The sequence below is a fragment of the Neopelma chrysocephalum genome, unplaced genomic scaffold (genome assembly GCF_003984885.1).
Source record: "Neopelma chrysocephalum unplaced genomic scaffold, ASM398488v2 Primary Assembly neopelma1_76, whole genome shotgun sequence".
Lineage (NCBI taxonomy): Eukaryota > Metazoa > Chordata > Aves > Passeriformes > Pipridae > Neopelma > Neopelma chrysocephalum.
In genome coordinates this window covers 13,370,378-13,396,580 of record NW_020897737.1, presented here as the reverse complement: position 1 = coordinate 13,396,580, position 26,203 = coordinate 13,370,378, and the positions used below count along the sequence as shown (strand labels likewise).

General features: G+C 41.1%; 1 protein-coding gene across 8 annotated transcripts in view; it reads right to left on the bottom strand.

Annotated features, from left to right (window-relative positions):
- The window catches only part of HSF2BP (heat shock transcription factor 2 binding protein), a 31,145-nt gene extending 4,985 nt beyond the window's left edge, over positions 1 to 26,160 (bottom strand). The window contains exons 1-10 of one of the 8 annotated variants that reach the window (XR_003535104.1): positions 26,024 to 26,117; positions 25,570 to 25,665; positions 23,853 to 24,003; positions 19,380 to 19,483; positions 14,267 to 14,416; positions 10,265 to 10,403; positions 8,564 to 8,681; positions 4,380 to 4,483; positions 1,810 to 2,049; positions 567 to 1,667 (exon numbers count right to left, since the gene is read on the bottom strand). Coding sequence is in view for 6 of the 8 variants with exons in the window: in XM_027689057.1 (XP_027544858.1) it covers positions 1,910 to 2,049; positions 4,380 to 4,483; positions 8,564 to 8,681; positions 10,265 to 10,403; positions 14,267 to 14,416; positions 19,380 to 19,483; positions 23,853 to 24,003; positions 25,570 to 25,626 (963 nt within the window). In the remaining 2 variants the exon portion in view is untranslated. Of the gene's footprint in view, positions 1 to 566; positions 2,050 to 4,379; positions 4,484 to 8,563; positions 8,682 to 10,264; positions 10,404 to 14,266; positions 14,417 to 19,379; positions 19,484 to 23,852; positions 24,004 to 25,569; positions 25,666 to 26,023 lie in introns of those variants that run through there. The other 7 variants (XR_003535103.1, XM_027689057.1, XM_027689052.1 and 4 more) reach the window with 7 other exon arrangements.
- Positions 26,161 to 26,203: the final 43 nt, after the last annotated feature.

The following is a 26,203-nucleotide window of genomic DNA, read 5'->3' as shown; positions in this document are numbered from 1 at the left end:
GGCATTTTCCAGGCATTACTGCTGATAGGTCTGAGGAGATAAGAAATGTTGCAGTAAAGATGCTCTGTGGGGAAGGAGCAGGAAGAAAAATAACAGGCTGAAACGTGGCAGAAAAATAACAGACTGAGCTTTGCTGCTGCGATTCCTACAGACAAAAATGCCCTTTCTCTCTGCAAAATATTTGCCCCAGCTCCTGTGTGACAACTGGGTTTCCTTCAGTCTCCTCCCTGGCCATGAGGAGTTCAGCTAACAAGAATTCCCCCCTCTCCTGTAAGGACAGCCACGCTGCACCCAGCTGGAGCTCCATCCAGGCAAGTAGCTGAGTATGGAAAAGGACAAGCATTCAGTGAGACTCCCCCTGGCCTCTCCTCCAGCCTCTCAGCTCACTGTGGCTCAGGGCCTTCCTGCGTCAGAGCTGACATCTTCACATTTACAAAAAGGGACGTGATCTTAAAGGGCAAGGAGGGCAATCCCCTTCTTAAGATTCACTGCATAGTCCGAAGGGTATGAAAGTGTTGAGCACTTGAAAGACTGGTAACCCGAGGTTTTGATTTATGAACCAAAATTTGTTTTAATACAGACATCAGTTTATAAATATGAGGGTTCTGTTTGTCCAGATGTCTTTTAAATAACATGCTGCCATGCAAATAACCCGAATTTTCAAAAACTCTCACAGCTATAATGAATTCAGGCAGAAGAGCAAGGCATTAGAAGCCTTCAGGGTTAGTCCTGAAAAGCAAATATTGAAGGGTGCAGGCAGCAAAATGAGAATGTGCTTCATACAAGCATTTATAATAGAGACCATCATTTGCAAGGAATTTGGATAAACAAGGTTAGATTTCCATGTGGAACAGTGGTGGAGGAAACTCAAGGGCAAGATCTAAAATTAGTCATACTTCTCTTTTTGTCTTCTGTTTAATGAAGTACCTGGAGCAATTTCCCAGTGAAATGACCAAAAATGCCACTGACATAGTGACTCTGAATTCCACACTTTCTCATGGATCCGAAGATTTTTTAAACTGCATTCAAAGAAAAGGAAAGTGGGGAAAAAAACCAAAATAAAGATGCACAACAATTAGAAAAATACAACTAACAAAAAATCGCACCCAAACTAACAAAGCAGAGAAGAGCCCAGACTCCTTTTCTCCAGCATTCATTTGTTGGCAGATGTTCTGCATGATCAAAAATGAAAAACAAAAATCTAGTCTTTATTATTAATACCTGAGCTGACTGTGTCTTCTTATTCTTCAAAGGATCCTCGGCAGAGAAAAGTCCCAATCTACCTCTTTGGGAATTACAGGATGGAAGTCTTATTGCATCTATAGATGGAAAGCACCAGAAAAAGAAATAGTGACAAATCCCAGGTGGATTTCTACCCAAAATGATAAAGCTTCTTTTTCAGTTGCTGAGGACGGGGCTTCTTTAAATCTGAAAGTTATGTGAAACCCTCAGTCAAGACATCAACACAGGGACAGCAGCTGATGGAGGAAACTAAAGCTGCCTGTTTTCTCCAAGATGGGAGCAGCTGCTCTGCAAACAAATGGTGCTCCATGAGAAGAGAACTCTGTTGATGCCACAAGCTGCTCCACGGACAGAAATCTGAGTCATCATTCATGTGTTTTATGCTGGCACCAGGCTGGGAAGATGTAAGGAGGCATAGCTGATACCTACACAGAGGATATTCTTCAGTGATCAGTGTTGCTTATTAAAGGGTGCCCAACTTTTAGACAGTTTTTAAAAGGCAGAAAAAAATAGAAGAAAAAGATAGTCCACTTCACAAAGTGCTAAAACTACAGAGATCTGCATTACCTTCACAAAGTGTGTAAAACATTTGGTTTTCTCCTATGATCAGTAAAGCCTCCAGCGGAAAGAGCTATTAAGAGTTCTTGTTAGTGAACATAAAGCCAGCTCATCCAAATTTTCTAAAGACAGTAGGACAGTTTGCTGGTAACATTCTTACTCCACTAGAAGCCTTTATTAGTTTTTTTTTTCCTTTCTCTTCAATCCATGTATTCAACATCAAGGTATGTCTCCGTCTCTTCAAAAAGCCTGAGAGGCAACTTGAATCAGATCCCTCTTTGCTTCAGGCATAAGGGGAAATAAAGAATATCAAGTCAATTATTTGCTCTCTTCACTCAATGGGAAGGACATTCTTCTTGGGGGGACAAGGATGGGCAGAGTCTGAGAATTCCAAGAAGGAATTTGAGGGATTTATCAGCTGTGTACAAGGCAATGGGAGAAAAATGTGTCTGATGTATCTGCTGAGGTCATAGACACTCGTAGATTGATGATGGAAACAGGATGATTCTCTGGAAATGAAAAAAAAATAAATCAGAGGATGATTTCTGGGGCCTCTCTTAGTGGGAATGCTGATAAAAGCGTACAAAACTGTGGAAAGCTGAGTCATCTCATAAGCCTTAATCAAAACACTCTTTGAAGAAGCTTCCTGCAGGCAGGCAGCACGTACAGGATACTCTGCCAGCACAGTGTAGAGCTCTGCTCCTGCATGGAAAAAACAAGATCTTATGCTCTAGCAGCTCCAGGTGTTTAGAAGCTGAATCATGGCTTCAGCAGAGGCTGAAGATGCTGGCCAGGGAAACAAGACTGGGAGGAAGCTACTGAATTTTGCAAGTTGAAACATTCAGAAACAGATTAATTGTAGAGAAAGCTACGGAGATCCCATACAAAATGATGGGAACAAGGCTGTCTTGGATCTGACCTCTTATCTGATATACTAACTAATCACCTCTCTCTCCCTTGACAGTAAACAGACTTCCTCCAAAGTCAGGAATCTGAACCAGCAGAAGTGGTTTATCTGAGAATCTCCCTCCTTTGTTGTAACTGAAGAATTTTATTATCAGAAAGTGAAGGAATTAGCCATGCCAGTCCTTCCTTCTTCAACTCAGCCATACCCAATTAACACTTCCAAATTGCAGAGAAGCCTTTCCACTTCTTATTTCCATTAGGAGCTGCAAATTAATTACAACGGTGCCCCAATTCTCATCCTCTGGTGTGACCTAGGAGCCCTTTTCAGACAACTGACTGCATCAAATGATTATCTTGTTTCATCACAACATTTAGAAGGGCATCTTCAGGAACTCAGACAGGATTCTGGAGGGTGTTTTGGGTTGGTATTTTTTGATAGAACAGCTTATGAATATATTACCCAACATGAAGTAAAAGGGAAACGTGGACTAACTTATGTTAAATTTCTAAGCACAGCTGAACAAAGGACCACGTATTTGATGTTCTCCGAGGATATCATTTTTCTCAAAATATATTTAAAAATTCTATAGAACTGGTGTTTTCCCTTACAAAGATTACTTAATTTCCTGAGACCTCAGAAGAGAGAGCCTGTGGCATTCCACAGCAGGGAATTATTTGATGAAAAGCATGAGTAGCTACATTTTCTGTAAAAGTTATGGGAACTGTGTGCAATACAAGTAGCTTCCACTTTACCAACCCAAACCAAAGCTTCAGTATCAAAATAATTTCTTCAAAAAGCAGAAGCAACTCCTCTCACTTCAGCTGCTGTTAATATTTTACCAGTTGGATTTTAGCAGGGTTTTGCACTGCAGCACAGAGGGATAATTAACCTCCCCAGTCCTACGAACTGCACACCAAAATCTTCCCACAAAAACCTGAGAAAGCCAAGATAGAGCAACTCCAGCAGCTGTTCCTAGGCAGGAGAGTGTCACAGCTCTGTCCTCACTGCTGTCCTGCTGTCCCTCATGAGCTGTGCACACACTGGCAACGTCAGTCTCTGCTGGCTCCTGCTCAGGGATTTCCAGCCTCCCAAAGAGCAGAGCCTGGATGTCATTCATGTACCTCACAGAGGCAACACGAGTCCTTGATGTCCTTCAAGTCCTGCACTGGCCAAAGACAGCTGGGAATAGCACTCAAGCCCTGCAAACCCAAATCCTATGAGAGCACAAGGCCTCTCTTCAGCTCCAAAAGGGTCACTTTTGCAATGGGTCAGTGTAATTACAGAGTTGGTTTCTTTCCCCAAAACGTGTACATTTTTCTTTGTTGAATGGTAGTGAACTGATACATTGTTTCCCCTCAGGGTTAATTTTAAAGTTGGTATGTGAAGATACAGGTGGCTTTTTTTTTTAATCCACTTCATCAAATTTCTCCATTCCCTATTTTCTAATTCTACCACCCACAAATTTTATATTAATGGAATGTTACATACAATGCCAAAAGTTTTGTGGGAAGTGCACATCTCCCTCCAGCTATTTGCCCTTTTTGTTTACTTTTAATCTGTCACGAGCTAATCAGGTTACAGACATAAATTTCTGGTTTGTTATTTGCAACACCTATTGCAAATCTATGAAACCCAGAAAGTCACAATTTAAGAGGTTTTTAGAGCAACTTACCATTCAACAGCCACCAAAGCAAGGGAATAAAACCTGGACTTTCACTGATGTACTTCAAGCCTTTCAAGTTGATGCTCACATTGTAAAGTGACATTAGCATTAGCCTAGAATTGAAAGAAAAAAGATGTGAGGGCCTTTGATTTCTTTGCATGTTTTAGCATTTTTTGCCACTTGTGTCAGGCATGTACTGATGCAGGAGCCCGTGCTAATAATTTATATTTTGGTAAAAGAGACAAATCTCAAATTATATATAAGCAATGCTGTGCTCGTTTCTACTGTTTCTACTGTTAAATCATGTACTCCAAACACATGGAAAAATATGCTTTTCACAGAGCCCCTGCAGCTCTTGGCTTCCAGAACACAAGCCCTGACAAAGGAGCACAGTCATAACTCCCTACAAGCAGGCAGACTGGAAATGATCAATAAACCAGTATCTTATAATGGCAGTGTTAACATTTCTTGAGAAGGTCTTTCACCCTTAATCTGTCTGACATTTGCAGTTAGAAATAAAGTGACGCAAAAAGGTACTGCTGTGTTTGTATTTTTGTGTCACTTGTTTGCTTTGTGCAGACAAAAGGGACTGGTGGTGGTGTTCCAGGGAAGAGCTGAGGTTTTGAAGTGTTGGGAGATGACATAACCCACCCCACAAGCCAGTGCAGTAGCATATTAATATCTAATAGCACATTTAATCAAACACACTCTCCTGGGCACAACATAGAAGCATTTCCAGGCCCTTTATACCACCTTCATCTCTAGTACCCGCACATTTTAGTAAGTATTTTTGGCAATAATTATTGCAAAAGTGCTTATTGAAGCAAACTTGACACACATAATTATGGGATAAACAATACTTTCTGGTTTGGGGTTTCTTTTTAACATGGAGGGTGTCTTAATCATGCACTTCATAATCTTCCTATTTAGGCAAGCCAAATTTAATTAACATCTTGTACTACTGTATCTGTCAATCCTTTCTTTAAAATCTATAAAAGCACAGCTAAAGCCCCTTCTTGTCTGCCTAATACATGGGATTAGTACATAAAACGTGCTAATATCTACCAAAGTACATATTTCTTCTGGCTACTTTCAACAGCTACATAAGCAAAGTTAAATGTTCTTAACTATTTAATTATAGCAATGAATAATTATGTATATGTTTACTGACTAACATTTACAAATGTTGAAGAAACCCTACACCAATGAGAAGAAAACCTGAAGTCTCTCACATCACTGCTACTTCAGAAAGGCAAGGACACCCGTGAGATTCCAGTCCCAGCACTCATGTTGATGCCTTGGATATATTTATTCCAAACTCACAGACTACAATGGATATCACAGCAGTTTTGGAATAAATCGTAGGTTCTCCATGTAATTTTTTTATTTATATATTTGTACAAGTAAAACACAGGATTGCTAGAACTACATAAGAGAATTTCTCTTTGTCATGTTGCTTTGATACTACTGTGTGCACAATTAGACTCACAGTTTCCCCTGATTTGTCACACAGCAATGAAAAACATTTTTTAAAATAAAAGCTAGAAAACAATTGTAAAACCTCAAAACTAAGCAAAGGCCAACCATATCCTTTAAAATAATAAGTCAAATTTTCTCTTTAACTGATTAAATTACAAGTTGATGTCCTCCCATGTAACACCATGGTGTTTTTGAGAAAAATACATTGCATTTCCAAAATAATGAGCAGACATTTTCAGCTGTGAGGTGTAGTTTTAAAAATGTGTCTGTCTGTGTGTATATGTATATAAGTATATGTGTAAACATTATTTATGATAATTCTGGAGTCCATCTTCACATAACTTAGAAATTGCACTACAATTTATGGCAATTATCACATCCTTATCTCACAACTGTCTTTCATTTTGTCCTGCCTTATGTTCCTTATGGTAGGGAGAAAAGGGAGTTCTACTGACATATCTGCTTATGAAAATGTAGATTAAGGTTAATAAGCAGCTAAAGAAACTTAGAGGCAGAGAGCAGTTTAAAAACAAATCAACCAACTCCCCAAACCCTTCTGTGCTGGGCTGGGAGACTGTAAAATTCCCCAAAAGGACAAGAAAAAAAATCCAGTGTTAGTAACAGGTTTTTAGAACTGAATAGTGACAAGACACCCAGGGAGCTCATGGAAAAAAAGGAACCTGATCATAGACATGAAAAGCAAACACAGAGGAAACATTTTGCACCAAAAGATTTGAGCAAATTAGGCTCCCTTGTTCAGTGACAAGGCCATGAAGAAACATCCTTTCTGGCATTTGCTCTAATGTCAGAATACAGCAATTTTCTTATCACATGACAAGTTCAGAGCAAGAAAAGAAAATGTTGGTTCTGTGGAATATCATAAAACATTATCACTGCACTGAATTCAAGCTATTGTAACATATGTTTAACATTTCTCACTTATCAACTACCTTGTGCAACCTCTTTTCCAAGCTTCCCTCCATTTGTTAGCCTAAGAATCTGGCCTCTGTTGAATCCCTCATGGGATTGTTTATGTTATGTATATTTTACCAGTAATGCTGTATGGCAGCCAAGTTTATATCATTATGTGTCATTCTTTTGCAAGGCAGGCAGATTTTGAAATATAATTAAAACCAACCCAAAACATAAATTCAAAATAAAGGCCCTCAAAATCCAATTACATCATCCAATTACATTAATACAAACTGAAATGATAAAGAATAGTTTAACTAGACCCATATGCACATATTCACTTGAAATTCAGAGTGTGTGTTTGTGAGTGTGTGTAGGAATACTTTCCTCTCCCTCCTCCTCTCAAAGTCCTTTTTTTTTTAATTTACAGGTTCTGAAACAGTATAGGTTCTCTTTTCATGGTTGGTTTATTGTTTGGGCTTTCTGTTTGTTTGCTTTCTTCTGTTTCATTTTACACAAATTACCTTTTCTTTCTTAAGTCGAGGTTCTCATACAAATATTTCCATTGAGGCTTAAAAAAAAAACAAACACCTACTGTTGACCTTCAAGCCCAACACTTGGGAAACACAGCAATTAATTGATCAAGCCACTACCTACAGCACAGGCTGTTCAGCTTTCCCCTCAATACCCAAAAGGGAAAGACAAACACCTCCAGAGGGCAACCTGTTCTCCCCCTCACACCACCTGACAGCACCATCTCCTTCCACTGACTGTGGGAAGAAGCCCAGGCAGTCAGCAGATGCTTGACATCTCCCTTTCTGATAGCTGGGGTTAGGCCAGATAAAACCTCTCCGGAGTGAAGACTGAGCCTGATTCCGTGCCTATCCCACACAACCTGCCTAAATGTGTGCAAGGACGTGGTCAGGTTACTGTGGCTGCTGTTTGTCAGCAGAGCTGTGACAGCTGGCAGGGGTATGAACTGTTTGTGTGTGTGTGTGTGTGTGTCTCATTTATGAAAAAACATCACAGTGGCTTAAACCACCTTCCTGACCAAATGAACCAGGTGTGCAGGACCAGTGTCCATAGTTTAGCAGATGAGCCACTCATTAAGCCACGGTAATTTGCTCAGTCAAGGCCATATGTCCTCAGCCTGTAACATCTCTGAGGAAAAGGCAAAGAAAGTAATTTATTTAATCTCTTCACCAGCTGAAAACTTCTTTCCAGTATCTGAACTGTGTCACATGGCCTTGCCTTTAATGCTGCATCGCAAGGTCCCTTTAAAGGAATTACCTAACTTTTAACAAACTTTAGTTTGTAATCCTTACAAAATAAAGGTGTGGTGAGTCTGGCTACTAAGTAGCCTAAAATAATTTAATTTTTGCTCTTAGCAGATTCATAACTCACTTTCTTCACTAAGCAGATGTGGCATTTTACATTCTTCATATTGGAAGGGAATAAATATGAGTCCACATTTCCCACATCCTCTTTGATTTCAAATTCACATCTTCTTTACCAGACACTCAACTCACGACCCCCTCCCAAGGTAGACGGGGCATCCCCGCTCATCTTTACAATATTATGGTGTTTAAGAAACTTCTGAAGAGACAAAAAAACTGGATAAAGCCTTGTAGCCAACCCTAGTATAGCTGCAAGGAATGCTACTGGGAAAAGAGCTTCCAAAAATTATATTTCCTCTCCAGGAAAGGAATGATGGGAAAGTGGGAAAACTACTGTCATCACTGTGACCTACACTGCAAGATAATGCATTTCACTTGAAAGGGAAAAACAAGAAGTCATCATACACTTTAAATTTGTTACAGAGTCCTGGCTTCATGTCTCCCAGGAGGTGCATCATCGTGTCCAGTAATACATGACTTGAGCTTACCAAGAACTCACGGCCACACGCCAGCGCGGCCACATCTGTGAGAGAGCACAAAACAGCACCATAAAAACCACGTTTCAAACAAAGGTTTCTGATAATTATCAGGACTGCTAAAAAGATATGCTGCTGTGAGGAATGAACTATGGCATTTATATAAACTTCAAACTACATTCACACGTATAGCAAATACTGAAGCAGCAAGTTACACTGGTAGAGCTCCCTCCTAATTCTACTTTGGTAATTAAAACATTTATTCAGAATGGCAACACAGGGAATTATGAAACAAAAGGCTCTATTCACCTGCAAATAACGTGGAACTGGAGCAAAGCTGACCATTATAGGTTCCACTTCAAAGAAACGAGATTGCAGATTGTTTTACAATTGCTCGATTCAATATCCCCGGCACATTACACAACCAAAGCTCTTTTCCTACCTCTCTGCAATTGTGGCATTATTCTAGCACAAACCAGAAAACAAAATTATTTCCAGCTACTGCTCCAAAGCAGACTTGCCATTGGTATTTTTCCCTTACACCTGCCCCATACTTTAGGGCATCCTTTTGTCCAAGAGGCATCTTCCAGCAGCCCAAAATCCTTCGCACTGTGCAAGTGCCCAAACCTCCTCCAAAACCATGAAGCACAAGTGTAGGTAACTAGTGACAGAACCTGGTAACCAGGTACTTGGTACAGGAGATTAAACAGGTTCCTGTTCCTGATTCCTCCTCAGACAGAACTCCAATTTCCCCTCCCCACCTCTCTCACCCAGCCTTTAAACACTTTCTTTTTTCAGACTTTACTTTTGCTGTTCCTTCCCGCCCCCCCCAATGAAGCAGTTTGAGAGAATTGGATTCCTCCTCGGTACAGTGGCATAATGCATCACATATTGATTTTATCACAATCTATAATGGCATTGCAACAGCTAAAAATCACACATTCAGAAAAGTTATTCATGCAAGATTCACTTATTTGTATAAATAACCACTGCTTCATCTATCTTGCATCATGCCATTAGTGGCATTTCGATGGTTACACAGTTCCACAAAAATGCAGATGATGCATCAACCCTATTTCTCACAGCCTTCCAAGCCAAGGGGCGTCATACTATGACAGATCTGTGGCTTTCTACTTATTTTCTGGCCCTAAAAACAAATACTTCGCACAAAAGTCAGGTTTATTACCTTTTACTTTTCTCAGGACAGCAAAGGTATGGTCCATCTGACAGCAACAAAATATTTAAGCAGTTTCAAAATACTTAGTCTATTCCTTAAGCTGGGGCTGATCTACTCCCATCATCTTGAGGGTGTTGGCATTACTGGCAATTCAGAAAGCAAATTGCTTGACATTTACAAACAAAGGCGAGCATGCAAGACCAGCAGAATGGTCCTTGTTTCACTCCAGATTAAACAGATGTATTAGGTAATTTCAGAACTCAATGGCTCTTACCCACCTAATCCTTAACAACGTCACAGACAGCACAGAGCCTCACAGAAGTGTCAGTAACAAGATCTGTTAGAACTTTAAAAGAACACTGACTAAATACTTAACTTTGAAAAGCTCTATTTACTGCAATATAGATTCCCAGTACACGTGGAATGCTGTTCTGAGGGATAACATGAACTTACTTGTCACAATCCCTGCCAAGGCTAATACAAACTGATTTTCATCAGAATCCAAATCCTGCTGTTTCATGTCTTCACTTAATGACTTCACAAAGCTCTCCATGGTCTGGGCAGTGATTGTGAAAAACTTTACTGCTTTACTCTGCAAGCACGGAGGAGAAACAACGTTACACACACTACAGCAACTGTAATTATTAGATGCTACAGTAAAATTGGACCAACTTCCAAATTATTAACGCATCCAGTTATTCCAAAAACCAACAAAAAATACCAGGTGCTCACTAAATGATGTTTGATCCCCTAAATTTGAAACAATTACATCAGAAGAAAATAGGAAACTACTCAATGCTACATTTATTTATAAAACTAAACCACTGCATATTTACCTCCTAAACCCACAATAATATATATCAACCAGCAGAATTAAAGCTTATTTTCAAAAGTGAGAATATATCTCTTGGCCTTGCAGTAGCTGCAGCAGGTGTTTCACATTTACCTGAGCTATTACAGTAGCTTTTGTCAAAACCAGCTGAAGACTGGAGACTTAACATGAAATTCCTAAGAAAACCAATGAAGTACTCAGAAAAAAGATAAGAAGTGAAAGGCAGAAGTGCTTTAAAAAGGGAAATGGAGGTCTCTCTTGGGTCACAGGTTGAACTGAAGTCATCAATGTCACGTGAGAAAGATAATCATCACACCAGAGCACACAAACAGGAGTACAGGCTGTAGTTATGTTACAATCTTTTCCTCTCAGCTGGAATACTGCTCCATTTCCACGTCTCAGTTGAGGAAGCAGCCACTTGGTACAAAGCTCAGGGCAGGTCAAAGAGCTTGGCCAGAGGTGCAGACAGAGTCCAGAAAGAAGGATGAAGAGACCTGTTTCTGTTTATTGGCAATTCTGACCAGTAAAACACTCTTGGAATGCTACTTCACACAGAGTATGAAGGTTTTCATAACCAAAACAGTGTAGCAGAGAGCCTATAATGCTGGGTTTCCCAGTGTCTTTATTAATTTTTCCATTTGTTTCATGAAGCAGCTGAAACTCTTAGTCATTCCCAGCAGTGATCCAATGGAAGAGGTCAATAAATGCCTGAACGTTTATTCCTTTTTTTTAAAGCCACTGAAAATTTTAATACCTTTTAAAAATTACTACTTTCACAATACATGCAAAGCTCCTGATAACATTTATTTATTCCTCCACTGCTGAACATTCATCACATCAAAGATGTTCAGTTGCTGTGGGGTGACTCCAGGAGAAACAGGGCACAAAAAGCAGGCTCAGCCAGCACTCAGTATCTTCTGAAGTGATTCTGTGGTCCCAGAATAACAGCAATGAAGGGATCATGGGCAAAGAGGTTGGAAACAACTGCATTTCTGCATGTGCTGGATGTAGGTTTTATACTTATATGGACTCCACACCTCAAAGATGGCAATTTTAACACAAGCAGTGACCACAGTTAATAAACAGAAGGTGCGAGAGAAAATGAAGAGAGCCTACTGTGAAAATACATATTCACATGGGAACATAAGAGAGTAGTAAGCACACTGAGTAGTTGTTATTTTGCACAGAAAACAAGGAAAACCTTCTCTGCTGATCTCCTGAGGTGCCATTGGTGTTCTCTCTGCTGAACCTCTTGTCCAAACAGCCATTACTTCACTAGTGCTGAGGTCTGAGGAGCTGCAGCAGAGACCCATCAGGTTTATAAATAGCAAACACTGCATACTCTGCACAGTGTCTTATTAGCTTGACAGTATTTTCATGGGACTGAAAAATGTCTCACCCACAAACATTGAGATAAGGACAGTTCTGAGAGCAGCTATGAAGGAGCTATTGAGCTATTGAGCTATTGAGCTCAGATGGTGCACGAACCCTTTGCTGTCCATGTAACTCCTGTGTGAAATCATCAGTTAATATGAGAAATTGCTCCCATAAAGTCATTTGTCACCATAGCAGACAACTGAGGTAGCAGAAAACCTTGTAGGATCCCAGATCTCTCAAGCTGAAGCAAGCCTTAATGTCATTCTGAAATCAAACCTTCAGGTTGCATTTCCATGCGAGAACCTCAACATATCTGGTTGAAGCTTTTTGAAAGACATCTAAAACAATGTCATGGGAATTCATTTACTTCTTTTTTGGCACGTGCAGGTAGGAAAACTTGAGAACTCTCTCTCGTGCTGCTTCTCTGGATGTTTCTTCAAGTTCTCTCTAGGAACATTACACATGGGCAGAAACAGCCCCCAGTGCCTCGAAAACTTAGTTGTGTCACATTTCAAATCTGCTGCTTGAGTTTTGATTTTCCCAGCCCATATGGACACAAATGGTGTACTGGTCACTGACACCATTTCAGTCCATTTGTGTTATAGGACTGTAAGAAAGACCTACTTCTGTATTGCTGCAAATAAAAAAAAAAAAGCTTGGGCATTGTTCCCTAAGGCATGAAATGATTCTGAACTGATGCCACCTTCCCCACGCACTTAAACATCAGCATCCATTTTAAAGCATTCTTAATGTTCTCATCCTTTTCTGTAGTTCATGGCACATTCTCAGGGGAGGGGGAAGATGCTACAGGCTGTGAAACTTGTCCCAAAATAACCCAAACTAAAAACTTTGTATGACAAATTTCTCATCATCTTTTAATGACCTGACTCATTGCCAATTATAATCTGTGGCTGACACAATGCCACACAACCCATTTATGTTTTCCTAGTAGTCTTGTTGCAAACCCAGGCACGTTTTTTACCATGTTATGTGCACCATCACAAGAAAACAAAGCCCAGAAATGTTGCCATGAGCTTCACCAGAAGTACAGCAGTTCAATGAGCTCTAATGATTGCTGGAACTGACTACAGAAGAAGTATTTTGCATTTCAAACCAACCTAAACCCCAAAATATTGCATCTTCACAGTTATGCTTTTTACGTTTATACAAATCTTCAGGTAACAGTTTTGTTTTTACCTAATTCTACTGAATTTTGACACCTAAGACTGCTTTCAACAACCTGCCCTTTGTTGTAAAATTTATCTGCTTTATATAGTGTTTTAGGAGACTTTTTTTCCTTAGTAACTGCGGCTGCTTGGATCTTGAATCACCAGAAGTCATCACCAAAAGGCGTCATTGTACAGCTTTCTAATATCCAGTATTGTTGTAATTGTATTTTGGTGCATCCAAACTAGAACACCTCTTACAAACACACTACTTTACCACTTACTATAATGAACTAATCCTATTCACTCAGCTGCTCATCATGCTGCTGAAAAATCAAGCCAGAAGAAATTGTGGCTCCAGTTCACTCAGATTAAACACAGCAATTCCTTCTCATGTTGGCTGTGTCAGGAATGAAAATCATATTTTTATCAGGCTTGTTCCTCTGATCCCTACTAATTCCATCAGCTCCTCTTGGCAGTGAAACTGCGTTAGCTGTAATATTACCACTGTCATCAACTGTTGTTGTTTCGGGGTTTGGTTTTTTTTGTTTGTTTTTTTTAAATAATCTATCTGTCCAGGTTTAACATTGAAGATTTAATCAGATCCCCTAGCAGCAAGGCTCTCTTAAATTTCCAAGAGTTATGCAAATATTACAGCAGCACAAACACTTAAAGTAAGATGAGAATCAATGGATCTGTCTTCCTTCCATGGAAATAGCTCCTCCAAGCTCCCTACAGGCATAGAAACTCCTGCATATGCCCAGGAATTATTTTCTCCTTCTGTTAGTTCATGTAGATATTTACATTGTGCTGGCTGTAGCCTTGCTTCCAGTTTAACTGTGTGTGGTGGAAAACAGACAACCCTTGTTTGGAAATGTGAGAATTAATTACTGCATTTATTCATAACACTTCATAACTCCAAAAATTCTTAAATGAGAATGGATGAACATGCAAACCAGAAAACATTTTTGCTGCCCGAAGAATTTCTGAAATATATCCTTAAAAGTGTGACACAGCAAGGTCCTTATTTTAAAGGCCTGACAGCATTACCAGGGGTCAGCATTCACCTGCCATACTTACTCCTCCTAGAATGGTTTTCACAGCCTCCTCGTTGCTGGACACCCCCCAGAGCAAGGTGCAAACAGCAGCCCCCATCTCTGTGCAATACTCTGCCTGCTGCAGGAGCTGCTGCTTGGCCTCGTTCAGCTGCTGCCGCAGGTCCAGTTTCTCCTGGAAAAGCGCAAGGAAATTTTGGTTGCACTTCCTATCAGCCACGAGTTTCCAGTCTAAGTGACAGAACAAGACATCATGGCCGTATATGAAATGCAGGGACACCCAGAGCAGTGGCAGACACGTACCTTCTCCCCTGAGCTGTGTCTAAGCAGCCAGGACATCGTGGAGGCTGACAGTAACCAGAAGCCTGTCCACAAGGTCAAACCAAGTGACCCCCCGAGACTGAGTGGCACCCAGAGAAGCCTGATAGGAGAGTCATCTCCTCCTGAGCAAACAGCTCCATGTCTCCTCAGGAGAGAGGGGATTTCAGCATCAGGGGACAGCCTTCCCTGACACCTTACAAGAGATACTGGAAACATCTGACAGGAAAGGAGGGGTGCTCTGTTTTTCAAAATTTCTTTAGCCAACATGGCTAGATATCTAGGATAAATACTGTTGTCTCCTCCAAATTTTTTCTATTGGCATATTACTGATCAGCAAAGTAACACAAAGTCCCTGGAAAAACATATCTAAGGTTTGAAGTTTGGAGGGCCTTTCATATCAAGAAAGCTGAGGCACCACTGTGCATCCATAAGGTTGGATGGGGCTCTGAGCCACCTGGTCTAGAGGAAGGTTCCCTGCCCAAGGCAAGAGGACTGGAACTGAATGATCTTAAAAGTCCCTTGCAACCCAAACCATTCTGTGATTTTATGATTCTATCATCACCTAAGTGAACTGCTCAGTGGTTCTTGCCACAAAGCATAGAGAGAGAACTGATCAAACCTACATGACCAGAGCACAGTTTCAATTTGGCAGTACTTTTTCCCAATCACATGGGAAGCTGGCTGGAAGAATATCCTGAGACTGAGTATGATTCCAGGTCTCACTGCCTTCCAACCAACTGCCACAGGGGTAGCAAAGCTGCTGCACTTCTCAGCTTAGAGCCAGCACAGACAGGGAGAGTCAGGCAGGGATTCTGCAGTCTGTGGTTTCTCAGGGTGGGTGGGAGCTCCCTGCTATCTCCAAGTAGGGTGGTATTAGACAGTGCTGCATGGAAAGACAAAGGCCAGTCCAGAAAAATGATGCTAATTCACATATTAGAAGAGAGAAAGAAAGAGAGAGAGATTTGCAGATCACACAACATCAGAAGAACAGAAGGATCTTACTCTGCCCACTTTACAGACATGGGATTTTCAAATTCACCACAGAAAACACCTTCCTCAGCCCAGCCTCCCCAGTGTGTTTGGATATCAGGATGTGAGAAATGAGGAATCTTTTCTGTGTAGATTTTGAAAGCACCTAAACAGAACAAGACTTTCAACCATATATTGCCATCAAGATTTTAAAATCGTTGTCTTGTAATTTTGCAGGTTCACCTCAATGGTTTGTGTGAAGGTTTGGAAAGAACCAGAAAAGCAAACTCACCTGAAAATTTATGTAATGTGATATCAACCAGCACAAAGCTGCCTGTTCTCTGTCTGTCAGCAATTACCTGCTGAGCCCCCTGATCACACCTGACAGCCTGATTTGCGCTGCTTTATCGTGCTGCTAATGGAACACGCAGGCGAGGATTTGTAAAGTTCAAATTAAATTTATCGAGTAGATTTCTGTGCATATTTACTCTCTGGAGTCTCTTTCACCTTACAGATTAACACATGCAAAAGACTGACACTTGCTGGTGATTTCGTAGGTACAGTCTCCCAGGAAAAGTCTCTTATTTCTTAATACTTTGATCGTTTTTAAGTAAATTGGCCAAATTCTGTCTTTTACATGACTCACTGCCAGGCCTATCAGCTTTTCTGCAACCATATGCATCAACAAAATGTCCACAGGCATCTTCCTACCTAATCCCTATAATCTCCCTGTCTTTCCCGCACTGTCCTTTTCTTAGGAAAATGTATCTTTAATACATTTTATTTGCATTTTGCATTTGGATGCTAACACTGAATAGTAAGACATAAAACCCAGTAAATACCAAAGCTAGATCCCTCAACAAGGATGTAAAGCCAGCACAAGAAATGCCAGAATTTTTAATAGATCAAAAGCAGCATCAGAACAAAGATATGAGGCAAGGGAAACAAAATAGTACATTCACTATCATGGCTAGGCTTCGCGAACGAAGATTTGGGAAGGGCTCTACCCATTTTTCATGCAAGCGCGTTGGTGGCTAAAAAGGCCAATACGAGAAAGGCAAGTCCGGTTGCAAAAGACACAGCAGAAAGACTCCTTAGATGGTATATTCTGCAAGGTTCGATTCTTTCTGCGTTGTCTTTTCTCCTCAAGAGTGATCCTGCGTGCCTTCTCAAAAGCATCAGCAGCGTTATAAATGGTCTGTCTCCAGGCCTCCCGATTAGAGGCCAGAGTGGACCAGTTATGGTGATCAATATGCCCGAGGCTGAGTTGTTGCTTCAGGGAGTCCTTGTATCTTTTCTTTGGAGCTCCTCTCTTGCGGCAGCCAGTGGCAAGTTCACCATAGAGCAGGATCTTAGGGAGGCGGTGGTCCTTCATCCTAGAGATGTGCCCTGCCCAACGCAGTTGCGTTCTCAGGAGCATGGCCTCAATACTTGTGATTGCTGCCTGTTCGAGAACAGATGTATTGGTCACATAGTCTGACCAGTGGATGTTAAGGATTGTACGGAGGCAGCGTTGATGGAAGCGTTCTAGGAGACGCAGGTGGTGGCGGTAGATGACCCATGATTCGGAACCATATAAAAGAGTAGACAGCACTATGGCTCTGTAAACACTGATCTTGGTGCTTTTCTTCAAGTGTTTATTACGCCAAACTCGTTTATGGAGTTTTCCAAAAGCACTGTATGCCTTCGCTAACCTATTGTCTATCTCCCCATCAATCTTACCATCTGAGGAGATGAGGCTGCCTAGGTAATTAAACTGTTGGACTGAATTGAGTTCTGACTGGCCGATGGTGATGTGGGGACGGTGGGGGACTTCCTGAGGTGCAGGCTGATGTGCAGAGCCAGGAAAATAAACGGAGCCTGCAAAAGCAAATAACCAACTGGAAGCAACACTCCTGAGAGTTCACAGCACAACCCAATCCCTGTGCTGTGCAACACCACCATCTTCAGGAAAGGGTCAAGGCACAAGAACACAGCACTGCCCAAGTAAGGAACTCCAAAAGGACAGACAAAGAAGACATCATCCAAGAATAACACGTGCACTTCAAGTTTTGCTGAGGTTCAGAAAGCACAGCAACTTCTGATCAGTGATCCAGCTCTGCACAGAGATTTTGGAATGCAAAAATGTTGATTTATGATGGTCTCAGAAAAGGACACTGCTCAACCAGAAAATGCGTTTACTTTATGTTTGTTTCAGTGAATCATTTCCTTTTCCTTCAGAAGATAAATATTTAGCAAATAATTCAGAAACTTTATGGAAGGATGCCTATAGCAGAACAGCAAGCAAATGAGAAACACCAGGCAAGTGATTAACAGGACTAAAAATCACACATATACACACACCATCTTCTTGTAACCTGAAGAGCTAAAGGAGTTCACATCATAAGCACAATCTGCTCACACCTTCCTGGCATATAACAGAACCCATTTAGACAATGCCATACTGCACAACAGCAAAGACATGATGAGAAGAGCTTTGATCAGGAACACTAAAACAACTACTCTATCCATGCTTTAAGTAAAACTCATCCAAAAGAAAACACAAACCCAAACCACCTGCCATTTATTTTGTAGTGTTAACAAGAATAATGGGTGGGACCCACTTCATTAATATCTAAAGCAGCAACAGTAAATCTTACAGGGATTTCATCCTGGATGGTTACACAACTGAGGATGTGGGTGCACAGCAAAACTGTGTATCTATTGCTGAACTGCAATAGCTACCCCTGCTTTGAAGGAATATCCCGAAAGACAACTATTCCATCATATCAAACTTCATTCCAGAATGACTTGTCCACGCAGAAGTTCACTAAAACTATACGTCCAAACTCTTCATTTATTCCTTTTCAAAAATGAAATAATTTCTGCAGATTCATCTATCTCTGTGCAATCCCAGGGCTGGCAAATGCCAGCTGTAGAACTCCAACAACATGAGCTTCTGCTGAAGATGGCTCCAAGGAAATGAACCTTTGCAGCAAATAATCACCACTGATTCTCACAGACACCCATTTGAACCCCAATTGCTTCACAGAAAACCAACAATCAGAGAAGTCACTGTCTTTGTTATTCCTTCATTGTTCAGAATCTCCTCTCTCATAATCACTAAACACAATATTGACAGAGCAAAAGGAGCCCTGTAATTGCTCTTTGATTCGCAGATGTACATGGCAATTGGATCAATATGTGCACTGAGAAAGACTACTAACACCAAAAAAAAAAGGTGCATAGATCACAGAAAGCCAAAAAAGAGGCTGGTTTCATTCTGTACATTGCATTGCTTAAATTATCTTCTATTGTCCTCTTTGAAAATACGTTATAGTTACATTAAAGTCAAAAGAACTGATTCTGTGAAGCACATTTTCATACCAGCTATACCACAATCTTCCCAAATACCCAACGTTTTACTTCAGCATGTTCATATAAACCAAATGCCTGTTTTTTTAAAGTCACATACAACAAAACAAACCCTGCCAAGAACCTGTATTTCGACCCCATACAACCACACCCCACATGGTATGGACTGTGAGAGACTCATGCAGGTATGCAGGAGTTTTGTACCTCAGTGGTTCCTCTGTACACTTTGACTACTTTTTGGGACTGCATCCCACAGTATTTTGCCTAGGTACAATATTGACTCTTTTGCTTGGAAATACCAAGAGGGGAAAAAACCATCAGCTACGAACTTTTAGATTCATAATTTCCTCACCACCTGACTATATGGATAGAAATCCCAGATTGTTTTTCATGTTCATGTCACAGAATAAATCCTCAGTCTGAAGAGCAATCATTACTGCTTTTATCATGAAAACTCAAGCACACAGATACCAATATTATGGCAGCAAATCTACCTTCTTCTCTCTCATGCAATCTGCCTGGGCCGTTTCCAGACGGGCTTTGAAGTGTTCACAATCCATTCTCAGCTGCTGAACTTCCTCCTCCTTTTTCTCCAGGTCTGTGACAGGATAAATCAAGATAAACGAAGTGACACATTATGACCAAGGGGCTGCACTAAGGAAAAGAGGATCCACCAAGAGCAGCTTTCCCGAGGTGCTGTGGCTGTTTGCTTGTGCGAGATCACCTCCCCGTGGCTAAACCGGGATCTCACGATTTGCCACATCACAACAGTTCTGAGCAAGTAAATGAACACGTTTCTGATTTAAAACTGGGAAAGACTGAAAGAATCACATCCAGCTGTAAAATACTGCGTGCTGATCAGGTTTGTTAGAATTTACTCAATTTTCTGCTTTGTTTTAATGATGGTTTTCATGAAAATTCAGTGAGTGGAATTTCACTCAATTCAGTGAGTCTACTGAAAACCTAAGAAAAACACCAAGATCATTCAAGTGTGTGTTTCAATATACAACATATAACTTCTATAAACAGTAAGAATGAAATGCAACTATTCAAAACATTTAAATTAATGTTTATAAAGTATTATAAGTAACCTATTCTACTAAAAGATGTCCCTGCCCACGGCAGGGGGTTGGAACTGGATGACTTTTAAGATCCTTTCCAACACAAACTGTTCTGTGATTTTACAAACTATTTAAACTTTACGTCAGTTATAAGCAAAATTTATGATTCCCTTAAAAAAGTTAATTTTTGACCGTATCAGAAATACATTCCAATTTAGATACTTTATCTTAGTGAACAGAAATCAATTTAAAAATCTATTTCACCATCATGGTGCCCGTTTTAAAAAAAATCACTTTGAGGGATATTTTTAACAATAGTTTTGTATTGTATTTTACTTTAAATCCCATAGTCCTGGATAATTCGTATTTACACTGAAAAAAGGAAATACGTTTAAGTAGTTCCAAAAAGTAATGTTTAAACAGCATCTACTGCAATTTTGGTTAGCTTAAAAAAAAGAACAAGCTACAGCCCATTTTGAGCACCATACACTTGATCTTGACAGTTTGGTCTGTGGCTTAAGGCTTCACAAACTTCCCCTTACACGTGGTCAATATCTTTCAATGCAGTTACCAAAGATCATAACGAATGAAACCATAAAAAGACAACATCATTAAAAAATTATCCAAAAAGTCAGTCCCATTCACCTCTGACTATTTAGGTGTGAGTCTTAAGTAGCTGACAGAAAGATGTCTTGAGCCTGAATGAATCTGCTTATCAATAGCAGCCAAGAACCTGTTTATTCTGGTCAGGTACATCCAGTGAAAATCTCTTGTTCCTTCAAGGAAACAAGCTCTCCTGAAAGAAAAGAATCACTTCCAGCCTTTGAGAGGATGGATCCAACCTGAATCCAGCCAGTAGACACACAAAGGTGCCACATCCTTCACTGTCAGACTTAAAAGGTCCTGGAACAAAACCTGAGCCAGAAGGGAACAATATTAACTACTGAGTGTTAACATAACGTAACCTTTATTTTTAAAAGTCCTTCAGATAAAAAAGGATGTGTCAACATCCTCTAAGGTATCATGATGTTTTATGTCGAAGGAAAAAAGAAGGATAATATTGGAAGCTGCTGAAAAGAGCCCCACTTGTCTGTGCCTCATTCCTGGAAACTCCCCTACTATGCCCAGTCAGCCCTCTCAGCTGCACCTTTGCTCTGAAGAGAAAGAAGCAGCTTTCACTATCAGCTTGGGTGAGCAAACAAATAAGAAGTGGAATTGTTATACAAAGAGGAAATATGTAACTGCGCCACTGCAGTGGTAAATCAGACTCTGGGAAGAAGTGGCATTTGCTCCTGAGACAGAGACTCAACAGCAGAACAAGGCACTGGGCACAAGGAAGAAAAGGAGGCCACATTTCAGGTGTGAAGTAGACTCTTTCTCATCCATGCAGGAGATTTTCTGGACCAGAGATCAAATCTCAAAGCTCTGGGACATGGAGAACTGAGTATAATTAGGATGAATGCTGACAATTGATGGAATTCCAATTCTTCTGATCCAAAAGCTGGATCTATGTTAAATGCTATTTTTAACACTTCCCAGGTGGACTGAGTTCACAGAATCACAGAATAGTCAGGGTTGGAAGGTTCCTCAGGAGATCATCCAGTCTAACCCCCTGCCAAGGCAGGGTGACCTGGAGCAGGTGACACAGGAACACGTCCAGGTGCGTTTGGAACATCTCCAGAGAGGGAGACTCCACAAGCTCCCTGGAAAACCTGTTCCAGTGCTCTGACAGCCTCGAAAAAAACTTCTTCCTCATGTTGAGGTAGAAACTTCTTGTGTTGTAGTTTATGGCCATTGCTCCTCATCCTGTCACTGGGAACCACCGGAAAGACTTTGGCACCATCCTTATGTTCCACTAAACATAACACAGAAAGATTTTTGGAGCTGTTTTTCTAAGTTTCCTGGAGCCAAACACTCTCCCTGAGGAGGGTAGTCAGAACAAAACACACCTTTCTTTTCTAAACGAACAATTACCCTGACAAAAGCCTTAATGAAGATCCTGACACCAGCCTGAAAAGTAGGTGTTGGCTGCACCGAGCACTGCCAGCTCAGATCTCAGACAACACTCAAGGGAAGCTCCCATAGGAAATGGGTATCCTACTGACCCAGACACACCAGTAAAACATGCAAAGATCTCAAGGTTTCTTCAAGCTATTCAAGACTCCATCTCTGTCACAACCAAATGGGCCAGAGGTGTTGAAAGTCTCTGACTATAATCTGTAGTTCTTGAGGAACATGAGACTTTGCCAAGAAGAGGAGGAACTTTGTGTTCACAGTACTTACAAAATTGCAACAGCTGATCAAAGTCTGCAGAGAGATGTACAAATCACACATTAGGCTTCTGCAAGAACAACGTGAAAAAACATCTCCAGGAGCTGCCAGGACTCCTGCAAGCTTCACATGCCACACCAAGAGACTGTATGTAATAAACAGCACCATTCTGAGAGTAAAGGCTGCTTGTGTCCCTCCTATGTCCAGCCTTTTGTGATCTGTATGCTCCAAAGCCTGCTTTTGTCTTATGGCATGATGCAGAGGTAGGAGCAGATGGGAGCAGCAAAAATCACCACTTGACTTGTCCAGCTGCAGGGGCAAACAATGGCCAGAGCCTGAACAAATATTAAATGACCTCATTAATTGCAAGAGAAAACTCTGCTGTGAGCTAGAGCTCAAAGGCTGACTCAGCCTCAGGTCCTCCCCCTGAGGACCCAGAGAGTGCTGGACAGACAGCAGAACATTTAAAGAAGTCTTAAAATCCACAAACCTGCTGCTAGAAGACCCTGACAGTGTCTCCTTGATGCCTGGCACAAGGAGTGTAAGAAGGATCAGTGAGTGAAATAAGCAGCTAAAAGAAGGATCTGACTTAGTTAAGGATCTTGAACACTTAGTGCAACTGGAAACAAGGTCTTGATGCCTTACAACAGCACAAAAAGAACATTTCCAGATCCTACATCTCTGCTTGTGACATGGATGACATGTCAACTAGCAGCAGGAGAGGTAGTACAGCCTTCCCATCTTTGTTAGGATTTGATGGCATGGAAGAATCTTTCCAAAATGTGGATCATTGAGGCAGCTGGAAGCTTTGCTCCAATGTTACTTGGTCAGAAACAGGCCTTGGGGCTCTATCTTACTCTTTTCTAACTAGCTGTGGCAAATTAATTTTCCATTTATCACTTAATATTCTAGAAGAGACAACACTATGTAATCTGTCTCACTGCTTGTCCTGTGTCTTTCCAGGCAAAACCAACTCCTAGGATAACAACTGAATTGTACAGCTGCAGGGAAGCTACAGGCCAGGGATGGAGCTGACTCCAATTTGGTCCTGATGGCATGTTAGGAATGGTGTAATTGTTAAAAAATTAATGCACAGAGAAACATAACACTGAGAAACTGCCTGTGCAGACAGCAGTAAAAACACTTTTATTATAGTCTTCAACTTTTTTTTTATTAATAGTATTTATAGTAATAAAAATATGCATACTAAAAAACAAGATAGGCCAAATACAATGATGCTGTCTCTTCCTTTAACTTCTTATCCACTGCTATTTACCATCATTTTTTGGTTTTATTTTTCTGTGCAAAGTGACTTTTTGAAAACTAGCATGCTTTCACCTTCTCTCAAAGGGAAAACATTTTTTTCCTGATACAGCTCCCCTTACAGCCTCAACTAAGTATGTTTTTATCCACAGTAAAATATTTGTAAAGATTAATTTGACGTGCCTGATTATTTCTAATGCAGTCTGTAACCTCCTTCATTACAAACACATTAATTTGCTGAAGCAGCCATTGGACAGCAGAGTTTAATCTGGAATAACTCCACAAACTCTACAACTATTTGTAGGGGCACAGCAGTTTGTTCTAAGTAGTTTGGGCAGAAACTGTAAGAGATTGTAACATGGTACTACTCACTTGATTCAATAGCATCCAGTTTCTGGAGTGTCCCCAGGATATCTCCATTCACTATTTTGGGTAAGAAATCCCGCAATTGCATAACCTCAGTTGTCAGCCTTTCCAAATCCCTTCTTCTAACTTTGACAAATTCCTCTTTGGTCTCAGCCTTCTGAAATAAAACAACAAAACAAAACAAAGAAACCGAGAACCAAACAAAGACGCTGTTACAGCCTTGCAGTGCTTTTCTGCTTGAATCTTTTTTCTATGGCGAAAACATTCCTCTGTGTGACATAATTTCAGAAACTCATAACCTTTTAAAAGAGAACAGTACAGTAATTAAACCCAAAAGTCTTTGAGATGGACCCTTTGCTGTAATCTAATTTTTGCCATTCTGGCCTAAAGCAAGTCATATTACCTCTCTGTGTCTGTTTCTTCACCCAAAATATGTGCAGTGTAGCCCAGAATGCTGCAAAAATTAACACACACATTTTAAATTGTGAGCAGCCATGCATGTGCCAAGCTGTTGTTTCATGACTGCTGCAAAATATGATAACTCAGTTTTTTAATTAATTCAAATATTTGCAAGATCCTCAGTCATAAATTACAACAACTCTTTTGGAGGAAATTGTACTTTGTCAAATGAATTTAGCTTCTGTGAAGAGCAAAAATTATTTGCAACCCAATCCCACATAAATAATTTAAACCCAAAGTAAGACAGAAAATGTCTACTGGTTTCCTCTTCTGCCAAGTTATTGCTTTAAAATAATTTTAATTCCATATTCCAATGGAATGTGTGTTAATCTTAAAGTTATAGAGCAGTTTTTGTACCAAAAAACTCCTACATTCTAATTTCTGATGTACATACACGTGCACACTGCTGGATCTTAATAAGGCTGCCACATACACTGACATAAAATAGGTTTTAACATGTTTTGACTAAAACATCAATCAGATAAGCTTTCACAAAGCAAGATTGTAACATATCTTAGTACTGTTTTGTACTTCATTGAGAATTAGACAAACAGAGGTCATCCTTTCCAACCATTCCCTATAATTCTCTCTTTCTGCTTCCCTACTTCCTGAGGTTAAAATTTTCCTTTCAGTTTTGCTTCCTACTCTATTTCTTTCCCAGCTGTCTTTCAAAGCCAGACAGTTTTGGTTCAGAACAGGTCAGTCCCACCTTTCCTGGTTCAGAGGTATCAAAACTGCAATGAAAATATGGAAGATTTTGCTTTCAACTGGAATTACATGCTCTAAGTTGCATTAGGAAGTGCCTATGGCAAAGTGAGTATGGTAAAGCACCATCACGTGACTCAAGAAAAATGCAACTCATTTATGTCTCATGAAAGCATGGAATAAGCACATGGCAACAGGACTTTATAGAGGAAAACCATCTGCATGTCAGCAACCAGGAAGGACAGAGACAATTCAGTACTGCTCAGAATTAGGGAGCACAATTTAGTGCTTAAAAGCATAGAAGTAGCTCTGTTCACTGGCAGAAGCTAAATTCAAACAAAATACGCTGTGAAGTACTGGGATGGAGATATGAAATATATGGCAAGGAGAATATTCTCATTTAGAGTTCCCACTGTAAGCAAACATCTTTGCAGTACTGCAGCTACAATGGACAAGTTTTATTTTCTCTGCTTAAGCAGCTACTCAGCATCTCCCTGCACTACAACAGCGTGTTACAAGCAAACACAGACAGTGGAAGAGTTTTGTGTCCAGTTCTTACAGTAACACCAGGTGCCTGGATGTAGATTTGACTCCAGTCCTCGCAGAGCTCTTCCATAAGGGTCAAGTCACCCAGTTATGCACCTGAGGTCACAACCTGCGTGGTGTGAATCCGGTGAAGGGAATCTCCCTTCTCTGCCTGGCAGTGGGATCTGAACAGGGCAGAGCTCCCAGTGAAGGGAATCCCCTTTCCCCACCTGGCATCGGGATCTGAACAGATCCCAGCTGGCGATGGGTACCCGGCATGGAATCGCTGCCAGCCCTTTCTCCACTCACCCTCCCACCACCCCAGGGTGCCACTGGCACCGCTCCACAGCCCCCACCGCGCTCCCCTCTCCCCGCGGCCCCTCAGGGCCCCACAAGGCCCAGGACGCCACAAACCCCTCATGGGGACGCCCCACAGCGAACTTCGGGCCGGGCTCAGCCCCATGCACCGGGCGGGCCGGTCGCGATACCTGCGCGTCGCCAGCGAGGCCGGCACAGCGCCACATCGCGATAGAGGCGACAGCAGGGACAGAGCGTCGTGCGGTGGGGAAAAGGAGGGACTGAGGCCGGGAGGGACTGAGGGCGGGACGGGCCGCGCCGTGGCCACACCCCCTTCGCAATTAGTGGGCGGGGTCGGGGTGTGGGCTGGG